The sequence below is a fragment of the Salmo salar genome, chromosome ssa05, assembly GCF_905237065.1.
Source record: "Salmo salar chromosome ssa05, Ssal_v3.1, whole genome shotgun sequence".
Lineage (NCBI taxonomy): Eukaryota > Metazoa > Chordata > Actinopteri > Salmoniformes > Salmonidae > Salmo > Salmo salar.
In genome coordinates this window covers 32,540,933-32,553,433 of record NC_059446.1, presented here as the reverse complement: position 1 = coordinate 32,553,433, position 12,501 = coordinate 32,540,933, and the positions used below count along the sequence as shown (strand labels likewise).

General features: G+C 42.1%; 1 protein-coding gene across 8 annotated transcripts in view; it reads left to right on the top strand.

Annotated features, from left to right (window-relative positions):
* The window catches only part of LOC106604646 (transcription factor COE3), a 100,200-nt gene that overhangs the window by 50,727 nt on the left and 36,972 nt on the right, over positions 1-12,501 (top strand). For 5 of the 8 annotated variants that reach the window (XM_014199491.2, XM_014199489.2, XM_014199494.2 and 2 more), the window contains exons 7-10: positions 6,827-6,908; positions 7,040-7,157; positions 9,407-9,540; positions 10,241-10,367. In XM_014199491.2, the coding sequence (XP_014054966.1) occupies positions 6,827-6,908; positions 7,040-7,157; positions 9,407-9,540; positions 10,241-10,367 (461 nt within the window). The remainder of the gene's footprint in view (positions 1-6,826; positions 6,909-7,039; positions 7,158-9,406; positions 9,541-10,240; positions 10,368-12,501) is intronic. The other 3 variants (XM_014199490.2, XM_014199492.2, XM_014199496.2) reach the window with 1 other exon arrangement.

Here is a 12,501-nt window from a genome sequence, read left to right as displayed (position 1 = left end):
TTCAGACTTACTCAAAGAGATTCAATTGATATAAATTGACTCAATTGATGTTTTAACCCTCCAGTTTCAAGCTGTCAGTAGACCTAGTCAAGTTAATGATTCAATGAATTATTCAACGCCACCTCTATGAAAGAGCTGTTTCTGCATTCAGCTCCATACATCGCTGTTCAGGGCTTTACCTCTCATTGTGGGGATTCTTCCCCTGCTGTGGAACTTATCATAGGGTCTGTGTGTGTGTTTGTCTGTGTGTGTGTGTGTGTGTGTGTGTGTGTGTGCGTGTGCGTGTGCGTGTGCGTGTGTGCGTGTGCGTGTGCGTGTGCGTGTGCGTGTGTGTGTGTGTGTGTGTGTGTGTGTGTGTGTGTGTGTGTGTGGCCTATGCATGCATGCTTGTGTGTGCAACCTCCTCCTGCTGTTTCACTCATCACATTGTGTGTGTGTATGTGTGTGTGTGTGTGTATCCACCTGCTGTTTCACTCCTGCTGAATTCCTCAGTTTGAGCTCTCAGCCTCTGCTTTTGATGCACAGCGTTTGTTGTGGTTCTATATCTGACGCTCTGAATACACAACCCGAATACATCTGTTCACCGTTCCCACTCTACCTCCAAAATACCTCAGAGATAATGGCAGCATGTCTTTTCTACCTTTTCAAACTTTCCAAACAGTACTGAGGTTAAAAGGTGTTTAATACAATTACACTTATATGTGTTATCCAAAAATCGCCACAATTGGAAGAACAAAAAACACAGAACAATTGTTTGATATCAAGAATTGTATTTGTGAACAAACCGTGATCTTTCTGGTGTGTGAAATTATTATGGGTTGTGGAACCAAAGGACTGATTTTTGCAGCTTGCTACATTTTCTAACCCATGCCTGGGCCGTGAGGTCATTTTCTAACCCATGCCTGGGCCGTGAGGTCAATTTCTAACCCATGCCTGGGCCGTGAGGTCATTTTCTAACCCATGCCTGGGCCGTGAGGTCATTTTCTAACCCATGCCTGGGCCGTGAGGTCATTTTCTAACCCATGCCTGGGCCGTGAGGTCACGGCAAGTCACATATACTATTCTCTCTCGTTAGAGCATTATGTCATAGAGTGATTTCGATTGGAGAGACAATATGTTCTTTGCCATGGCAACAGGGTCAAAACACAGCTGAGGAGGGACCAGAGGTAACCGGAGTGCAGCGGAGAAGAGTGTGTACGTGTGTGTGTGTGTGTGTGTGTGTGTGTGTGTGTGTGTGTGTGTGTGTGTGTGTGTGTGTGTGTGTGTGTGTGTGTGTGTGTGTGTGTGTGTGCTTGAATGCGAGTGAGTGTGTGTGTGCACGTGTGTGTTGTGTATGGATTGGAAGGCGGGTTTAGTACAAACGTACAGGAGGTTGTGGAGAAACACCGGTTCACTTGGCCAAACAAACAAACTCCCATTCTCTCTATGCACCAAAGCACTTTCTCACATCCACCCTCAGAATAGAGCCAGCCACGCTGTCTGTATGAAATAAGGATGGGATGTTCTGTTCATATCTGTGCTCCAGGAAGTCTGCATGTGTTTTTCAACGATAGATCTCACATTAAAAATTGGAAACAGAGACAGATTTTGCTGAACACACTGCAACATTTTCACAAGCTGATAACACTACTGTAACACTTCACTATAACAAGGCTCTCATTCACAGGACTGCTTTCGAAAGGATAATGTTGATATGATCAATGAAATATTGATTTAGTATAGTCAGATATTATCTATGATCTAATTATGTATCATCTCTTATACAGTAGCAGAGGTTTTTTATCCTTTAATGGAAATGGCCAGCCGTCAATTTACCAGGTTCAGACAAAGTCTTCATCCCAAACATTTTCAGCAGTAATGGATATTATGTCACATTATTTTTAATGTTGAATAATCTGCCTCTGATCAAAGATGAAAGGTGAGGTTGCTGGTTTTTATTGTGATCAATTAAAATGGATTTGATTTTCGGATATTTAATGCCATCTGTCTGTCTTGATGAATCCTCCTCTTGTACTGTGTTCATTTCCAGGCAGAGAGACAGCCTTCCTTAATATGTTGGAAGTGAAACAGACCCTTATAGAACGCATAATGTGGCCACTCAATATTTTAGAAGTTGAAAATGAATTGTGCAAGACACTCTTAGCAGAATAAACTGCTTTTGTGTCTCTGGAAAAGTTTGGGGAATAAGGGACCAGAGCCATAATGTGTTGCTAAGACACTTAAGACAATAGACAGTCAAGAATGTGTGTGTGCGTTTGTGTAAACGTGTGTGTGTGTTCAGAGAGAGAGAGAGAGAGAGAGAGAGAGAGAGAGAGAGAGAGAGAGAGAGAGAGAGAGAGAGAGAGAGAGAGAGAGAGATCTGTTCCAGTGACTGTTTTAGTGCCTCATCAAATATTTAGTTTGATTGTACATGGTCCTGTAATTGCCATCTTGGCTACTGAATTATTGATGGCATGTAGCAGAGCCGAGGAGAACCCTGGTCTTGGAGAGTTGGCAGAAGGGGGGGTCACACACACACACACACACACACACACACACACACACACACACACACACACACACACACACACACACACACACACACACACTGAGCCATATTGTTAACTCCAGCCGTTTCATAGCCTAATTAGCTGTACAGGAGCTTCCTCAGAATGTGTCAGTAATAATTGGAAGAAGGCATTTGTTTTCAACACAGTAGAGTAAATATTAGTTACTGTAATAAGGCTGTGTGGAATATGGTTCCTTCTAATGTTGAGGAAGAATGTTCCTTGACTTTAGCAGCACAACAATAATTCATGTACACTAGATCAAATCAAATGACAACTGATTGTGAAACAATTAGTGACATAGCTAATGGTGTTTCAGTGTCTTAATGCACTGGGCAGACTGTGAATCTCTGGGTCCAATCCAAGTGTTTGATTAGACCTTCTCTCAGTTATACTGTAAAGCAATTCAGTAGCGTGTCATCTCTCTACTGACTCCAACCTTAGTTTAAAAATTGGAGAAGTCGACCTCAAAGAATCTGAGGCGCTATCTCATTGCCTCCTGGTGTTGCTCATCTTCGAGTAAACGCCACCGCATGGCTCTGACTTTTCATAAAAAGCAGCAAACACTCAAAGCAAATTGTGGGTCAGAATTGGTAACGCGGCAGCTTTTAAAAATACCCCTGCTGAAATATTGATTTTTTTTCTTCTTCTTGCCTAACGCAATAAGTGAAAGATGGGGAAGGTGTGTGTGTGTCGTTTGTTTGTGTGTGTCTGTGTCTGTGTGAATGTGTGTGTGCATTGTATGGAGTCAGGAGGGCCTTGTTATTTGAGCCAGACATAATTGCTTCAGTATAGTGCTATGGGTGTGGCCCCAGAGTGACATCATTTAGAGTGGACCTCAGCTCACATCCCTGTAATGAAAATGATGCTGAAGTCACACACTTATTCCCTGCTCAGGCTCATTCAGCTTTAGTGTACATAATATGCAATATCTCAAGCTTTATTCCTTTGACACAATACACTACATCCAGTGTTTCAATGCTTTCAAAGCTCTCATTTTGTAATATTTTAAGTCAGAGGGCCCGCATAGTGATTTCCTATAGGGGCTCTTATGATGCTTGGCCTTTACGTTCGGTGTTTAATTCATTTCCCCCGTCCTGGCCTACTGCCGCTTTGTTCAGCTTCTGTTGCCAAGGTTATTCATACGGCTGTTATATTTGGACTAACTACATGCTGCGTTCCTCTCCCTTACGTCAAACATGGTCTTATGGTCAAAAAGTCTTATATGCAGAAGGTCTTATGGGCAGGAGGTCTTACGGGCAGAAAGTCTTATGAGCAGAATATCTTATGCACAGAAGATCTTATGGGCAGGAGGTCTTACGGGCAGAAAGTCTTATGAGCAGAATATCTTATGCACAGAAGATCTTATGGGCAGGAGGTCTTACGGGCAGAAAGTCTAATGGGCAGAAGGTCTTATGGGCAGATGGTCTTATGGGCAGATGGTCTTGAAAGATAAAACTGAGATGGAGTAGTAAACCCATCCAGTCCTTTCATCTATCAGCGGTCACTGAGGAAAGGAGACAAGGACAAAAGGAGACAAGGAAGGGATGCCTTGAGAAGAATGGGGACTCAGCCTAAACTGAGAAAAGATAGAGGAAAGGAAAGACTAGGTTAGCCTAGCACGACTACAGCAGCAGGACTTCCTGCCACTAGCCACAGCTCCACATTAGAGGCTGGCAGGCCCACACACACCTCTGTAATTGATTGCAGGGCAGCGTAATGAGGTGACGGCTTACAACGCCTTTACCTACTTTTTAAGAGCAGAGGAGAGACGGGGAAAAACAGCCTGGAACTAATAACGAAGCCCTGGCTGTAGATGGACATTCATTATTTATGGTGGTATAATATGTTTTCGATACTGAGGGAGGGAGGGGTTGAACAGAGAAGGAAAAGTTACTCCCTGGCTTTCCTCCCTTCTGTCCTTCTCTAAATTTAGCCTACGTGATTATTATATGTGTATATTTGTCTGAGAAAGGAGGTTTGAAATAACATCCAATCAGGTGTGTAAGTTCATTGGATTGTCACAGATACCCTAGAGACTGAAGCTGGAGAGATAACAGTAGAAGAGAGTATTGAATATTTGAAGTGAAATATATGGTGAAACGTGGTCAAAATGTTGATGGGCTCCAGTGCTGAGCGGTGCAGCTTCCAAAAGCCTGAGAGTCATTTTCTCCCACTAACTCTAGTCTCTTCTGATGTGATAAGGATGTCTCAGCATCATATGTCTCGTATAAACTGTCACTTAAAATTCTCTCCCAATTTGAACGCTAAAACAAAAGAATCTCTGCAAGTCTCAAGTATGCACTGGTTTCGAAAGGCTTTTCAATGCTCATACTCTTAATATAGGCCAATAGAACGGGAATATAGTCATTATATTTCTGATATAATGAAAACCCTGGTGGTTTATAAACAAGGGATTGAAATTTGTCCCATCATACAGAATTGTACTTCTTATTTACAATCTAAGTGGAGTAAAATAGTTTTCTGATGGGTTTGGGTAACCCTTTAGTACCAGAATGATTTTGCAGCTGTGAAGTAACACAGTTTACAGCAAGAGCTCGACCTAAAAACAGACCACTTTCTCTCATTCCCATTTCTCAAAGTTGAGATCAGCATTCAACTTCCGTCTTGTCATCTTCTACAAGCAGCTACGTCCCCCTCTGCTTCTACAAGCAGCTACTTCCCCCACTGCTTCCGAGCTGCTATCGCAGAACCAATCCAAAGGGAACCAGGCTTTGATCGGGTGCCGCTTTTCCATGAAGAGACCTGGAATCTTACATTCCTTGTCAACTCCTGCCCAGTGGCAGATGGAGGATCCGGGGCTGCCGAGACAACATCACATGCTCCCCCCTCCATGGACCTCACCATCATCACTCTATTCCTATTTTTGTGTTCTCCGATTTTTTCCTTCAGTTTTCTTGTCGTTTCGAAAGCTGTGGCGAATCTTAACTCTGAACTGGCTGTACCCAGGGCTTCTAAGAGGGTATGTTCCAGATTCTTGCTTTTTTTGCAAGTTGGTGTGCCTGCTTGGTTGAGCTCTGCTCTGGTCTAATTCCATTGAAAAACACATTGTATCTGTAATATCAGCGCGGCTGGTTGGCTTGCCAGGCCATTGTCTCCAGCTGCGTTTTAATTCAATCCCTATTGATCTATATCGCTCCTCCCAAGGACTGTAATATCATATGAATTGGGCTTGGGGATGGGTTCCCCATGTTGTTTTATTCCATTGTCATAAAGGACATTAGTAGCCTACAGTGCACCCAAGATAAAGTTTCAGTCAATACCGGCTAAATAGAGTAGTCTTTTTAATTTTTTTTTTACAAAATTACAAAATGGCCATATTTCTTTATGTAACAGGGCTCTTTTGAACTCACAACCCCCTTTCTCTTTCTTTGCTTAACACTGTACCGCCACTCAAGGCGGTTTAGATATTTTGATTGAGCAATGAGGAAATTGCTTCGCTTACCACTGTGTGTGTTTTAAAGATATTGTTACTGTCTTATTAGGGAGAAATCGATGCTCTCTTCAGATAGCAACCATTTATTTCTCTCTGACAGGGCTGCTCTCCACTACAGGAGACTCCCAGCATCCTTTGCAATGAAAAAAATGGGCGACTGCATCGGACGAGGTTATCCCTTGGTTAATGTGACATGGCTGTCTGCGACCTTGCCGGTTGTTAACTTCCTGGATTATTATTGTAATAATGTGGCAATTAAAAAGAAAGCGCTCCATCAAAATAAGGGGCTTATGGTCCAGGAGATGGATATGCGGAGATTACATGGCAGTGGGAAATGCATTAAGATGGCAATCCATTCTTACTGTATGGCTGGGTGTCTTAGCTCCAACTACTGGGTTATTACGGCTCATCCTCATTGATATCCATTCCCAATCAATATCCCTCTGTTACCGTAACAACAGTCAATCAACACATGGGAGAAAGGATTGGACATAAAGAAGGACAAATCAAAAGCCAACTCTAATGAGACACCATGAGTCTTTTTGTCTTTATATGACTAAATGAAGAAAAAGGTTGCTTAAAACATTTTTTTACAGGATTTTATTCAAGTATTTACTGAGTGAGATGTCCTTCATTTGATTTGGACCAACCACAACATAATAAAACATGGTTGCATTTAATTGTATTAGCAATTTTTTCCCAAAGCATCTTATTGATAATTGTGTCATCATTTAGATGCGCTCAACTGTTTTCAGTGCTTGAATGAAACCTTTTGATTAGAGTTCCAATGTAATATATATGTATTTTTCTCTTGTGTTTACAGATTCTTCCTGAAGTTCTTCCTCAAATGCAATCAGAATTGTTTGAAAAATGCAGGGAACCCACGAGACATGAGACGGTTTCAGGTAAGACCCTATTTATGGTTGAACCTCCCACTATGGTTCCACACAACATAAGTTATCTCATTCTGCTCACAATCCAGGTGCATTAATTAAAAACAACAGTATATCGTAAAGGTTCACTGTTTATCTCACAGGTGGTGGTCTCCACTACAGTGAATGTGGATGGCCATGTCCTTGCTGTCTCTGACAACATGTTTGTCCACAACAACTCCAAACATGGCCGGAGGGCTCGACGCCTCGACCCCTCTGAAGGTACAACTACCTCACACGTACAGACAACTTGATACTTTCTCTAAAACCTCAATATGTCTTGGTGTCTTTGGCCACCTTTGTACCAATGTCTAAAAACTTTAGCTGTGGTGAAAATAATGGTGCCCCATTTTATTTTGCCCCACTGAACAACTAACTTTTAATTACATCGTCCTCTTTATTGGACTAAATGAAACCATATCCTTAAGTCTGGAAAGGGATGATGACATCCTCATTGAAGTGGGGGACCTTATTACTAAAGCCCTAAAAAAAACACCCCTTCATCACATTGTAAAATCTACCTCACCGCGTCGTTTGCGGTTATGATGTAACATGGTGCCTTATAGTAAGAAAGAATAGTACTCTTGTTCTTAAAAAATATATATATATATATTTAACCTTTATTTAACTAGACAAGTCAGTTAAGAACAGATTCTTATTTACAATGACGGCCTAGGAACAGTGGGTTAACTGCCTTGTTCAGGGGCTAGCAGTATTAAAACATTGTCCCTTTGTAACCTACCAGCCTAGCGACCACAAGTCCTAGCAGCTAGCTAGGCACAGTGAAACAGTTTAAACTAACTTCTCAAAGAGTTGAAAAACGACTAGAGCATTGCGATACACTGGATAAACAGTACTTAGGCATTCATAGAAACACCGTGAGAGAGTCCCATGGTTGGTCACCACTGACAACACCAGAGCGCTGCCAGGAGAGCAGTACAGTACACGAGGCTATCACTGAAGTCAAGGCACCACTTAGGGAATCTCACCGTCTTTCATCTCAGCCAGATTGGTATGTTTTCAGAGGCGATAAAGCCGACATCTGCTCCTGTCTTTGTTCCACCGTCCCTGTCCCCCCTCCTAGATAAATATACAAAGTTTCCACAGACTGTTTCACGCCACTGTGTTTTATTCATTTGTGAGAGTCCCCCGTTTGACTGTGTGTTTACTGCTGTGACAGAGGGAAATGAATAACGATGACAGGTGACTACCAGGGAAAAGCCTCTACTCTAACAACACCCTCAACAACTGTTAAATGACGTGAGAGAGACTCTGTTGTACAGTATCCCATTGGAGGAAGCCCACTGTGTTTCCTTTAATCTACTGGTTTCAATTGCCATTTATAAACTGGGTGGTTTGAGCCCTAATAGCTGATTGGCTGGCAGCCGTGGTATATCAGACCGTATACCATGGGTATGACAAAACATGTATTTTTAATCCTCTAATTACGTTGGTAACCAGTTTATAATAGCAATAAGGCACCTCTTGGTTTGTGGTATATTGCCAATATACCACGGCTAAGGGCTGGGTCCAGGCACTCCTCGTACTCCGCGTTGCATCGCGAGTAAGAACAGTCCTTAGCTGTGGTATATTGGCTATATACCACACCCCTCGGGCCTTATTGCTTAATTAATTAACCCTTTAAAGGTCTGTTTCCCATGCCCCTCTACCTGGGCAGAGAAAAGCCTCATGACACTTACAAAGAAAACCCAATTTTGGGATCATCTTTACATTTGCAAAGGCTAAATAGTTCCACCACTCCAGGGCACAGATAGCATGACTACCTTTACACCATGGACCAGTATGCCTATATAGGATTACACTTGAATTACACTTGAATTGAATTGAATTACTCCTATCAATTGAATTGAATTGGCATTTGTCCCTGACTTGAATCCAGGCGTAAGATCTGGGAGCAGACTGTGGCAAAGGTATCCCACCTCCACCGCAAGCCACAGAAATGATTTGATCACAGACCTCTTTCCCCTCTTACAAGTGCAGTGGCTGTTTGGCCAGATATCCTGGAGACAGGACAAGTTAGTCAGCCTGTCTGTCTCCATCTTGTTCTGCCTACACACAGTCTGGTCAGGCAGGAGACACTGTAATGTTTCTATTGAGCTTATTGATCCTCTGAAATTGAAAGAAATCATAACTGTGCATTTTTGATGAGTGAACTAATTGACATCATAGACGGCAGGACTGTATGCAATTAGAAATCTGTTTGGAGAATTCACATAAAACAATTGTCGGTCATTTGTTAATGCTACCCTTACAATATGTCACGTTGCAACCTGACAGTGACAACATTCCTCTTAGCCCATAGTTATGTACTGTACTCAAAAACGAAAGCTGATAAAGCAAGAAGTTTAAGTGATATTGAAATGACAACCCAGATTGTACTTAAAACAAGTTGGAGGATTAAGTCCCTTTAAGTAGAAGTCATACCCGTCCTGCTGTCTGTGTTTCCGAAGCAGCTACGCCCTGCATCAAAGCCATCAGCCCGAGTGAGGGGTGGACGACCGGAGGAGCCACTGTCATCATCATCGGAGACAACTTCTTTGATGGACTGCAGGTGGTCTTCGGCACTATGCTGGTCTGGAGTGAGGTGGGTCCAGATACACACGCACTCACACACACACTCACGCGTACGCACGCACGCACGCGTACACACACACACACACACATGCACGCACGCACGCGCACACACACGCACGCACGCACGCACTCACACAAACACACACACACAACCATGAAAAAGGAATACCTGAAAATATGTAGATTTCTGGATTTTATCCGTGGAGTCTAAGTGAAGAAACTAAGAGTATGGCTCGGTGCATAAGGCAGGCCATAAAATATTAAATATGTTCAGGGTGGAACACATGCTTCAGAGACGGCAGGGGCTGTCTCAGTGCTTAGACCTAGGTCACTCTGTTAGAGGCAGGCAGACACCTTCCCTCCACAGAGTCTCTATCTCTAACACATACGATACACACATGGAACTAACTAATTGTCAAACTCAATGCCTTAATCAGTGTGTATTCGGTTGAGTTTACCATGTTCCATTGTTTGTCCATATGTACTGCCTGAACTGGAAGTTGCTCCAGATATTATTGCCTGCTAAATGACTTCTATAAATATAAAATGTGAATTTGCTAGACAGAGTTGTGGATGATGCTGTAAATATACCTTGAAGATCGAACTAAGACGTTATTGTAAAGAAATAACAAGTAACGTAAATAGACCGTACCTCCCACAGTGCACTGCTCTTAGCGTTAAATGAGTGTGTCCGTGTTGATGTGTTCCAGCTAATCACCCCCCACGCCATCCGGGTCCAGACGCCCCCTCGCCACATCCCAGGGGTCGTGGAGGTCACACTCTCCTACAAATCCAAGCAGTTCTGCAAAGGGGCGCCAGGGCGCTTTGTCTACACCGGTAAGATCACTGTTCCTTTCTTCTTCCTCTTCCTCCTCCCATTGTTTTCTTTGTTTTACCCTCTCTCTATATCTCTCTGCTTCCTCCTCTCCTGCCCTTTAATGTTATTGGTATCACTTTATCTGAAAGTTTGTTTATTAACTGCTTATAAACGTTATTACATAGTTCAACCATTATATTGAGTATAAAAAAATGGGTCTGTTATATCTTCCTATAGGGTTTATTGTTCTCTATGCTATATATTACCATACCATTATATTACCATTACCATGGCTACATGCCCACCTCTCTTCTGTCCTTTCAAGGTGGTAAACATTTTCTCTTGTTCAAGGGCATTGAGTCCTACCCTTCTTTTTGCTGGAGTTTTTCCCCAGGTTATCCTTCAAGCCTTTGTCTGATGTCCAGACTTTTATGCCGGTGCGTGACTGCCGCCAGAACAGAGTATCGCTCCCTTAAATCAGTGCTTTACTATTCCCGATTATTACTTTGGAATATCCAGATGCCATTCAAAGTAGCAGAAAGGTCAGATGGATGGCTGTTTAGTGAGATAAGTAAATGTCACTCCGTTGCGGATGAAAGATGGGACTGCGTTAAGGCTTTCTGTTAGACATAGGTATTCGCTGCAGCCTGCTCCCCTCTTTGTTCAGAGCACCGCTTAGTTCGGCTGCAGGTGTTAGCGGAGCAAATAGACAACTTCACAATGGGCCGTCCAACCCAGCTTACGATTCCTTTTGCAATGCTAATATCTGATTCCATTTGGCGATATGACTGACAACTGTTCAGTGCATTGCTTTTATGGAACTGTGTGGTGAATAGAGCCCCCTTGTTATCTCGTTCTGTATGTCCATTAGGCCGCGGGAGGTGTTCTCTGGAGCAAAACGTGTTGTGAATGCCTGGAAGGAGTTGAATATCTTTGTGTTCTTCAAAACAGTGCTATATCATTACGGAAGTACTCAAATGTTGTCAGCATCATATTTTAAGTCAATAAAAATGAAAACATTGATTGATCGCAAAACAACAAAGCTGTATTTCCCTAATGGTACCTCTGTTCCAAACACTGCAACCTGGTCTCAGAGCATTTCTTATTATTCTGTACGTAAATCTTAGAACTCCATTTAGTATGATATGTTAAGTTTCATATGGTATGTATTAATTTACTAAATGTACAATATGTTATGAATTACTTAACATATAATATGTTATGAATACTAGCTATGTGGCTATGTTGCTAATGTTAGCTAGTCTGGGTGTTAGGGTTAGCGTTGCGTTTAGGAGTTAGGTTAAAGGGTTAATGTTAAGTTTAGGGGAAGGTTTATCTTAAAGGTTTAAGGTTAGGGTTAGGGGAAGGGTTAGCTAACATTCGAAGTAGTAAGTAGTTGAAAAGTTGCTAATTAGCTCAAATGCTAGACTTGTCCGTAATGAGATTCAAACTCACAACCTTTGGGTTGCTAGACGTTCGCATTATATGCCCACTCCGGCCACTTAAGTAATATACTGTTTTATGTAACCACACCAAACATAACATATCATACTAATTTGAGTGCATGGATTTACCTTTACTATATTACATCTAGTCTATGAGACCAGGCTGAACACAGACAGGTGGCGGCATCATAATATTGTACAAGTCTCATAAGTCTCTGGTTCTTCCCTCCAGATTGAGACCCATACTGTGCACACATCAACAGTTAATCTGATTTACACATACATATTTCAAGATTGGGAATGAGTCCGTGTGCATTTCTAATGCGGATTTATTGTGCCAGGAGTGTGTTATATTCATGAATGCAAAATGAGGCAAGCTTTTAAATACTAAATAGCTTGTGTATAATTGAACAGGAAAGAGAATGCATCCAGTCTCAATGATGTCATTTCCTCTGGGGAATTTCCAGATGCCCAAGTGAACTCTTCTTTCAGTGTGTCCCCTCCCAAAAAACATAGCCCTCTTATCAAACAGTGTAGCATAGCAAATCAGTGGTGTTGTAGAGAGGGACGTACTTATATCGTTATGACATATCAAAGGTTTCATCAACACATTTATTTTGTTTTATATCATGCCAAAAGACCGAGCTTTCTATGAGTTTTGAAAGAATTGCATGTGGGTCTAAATGTTTTATTTCGCCCTATGTTCAAA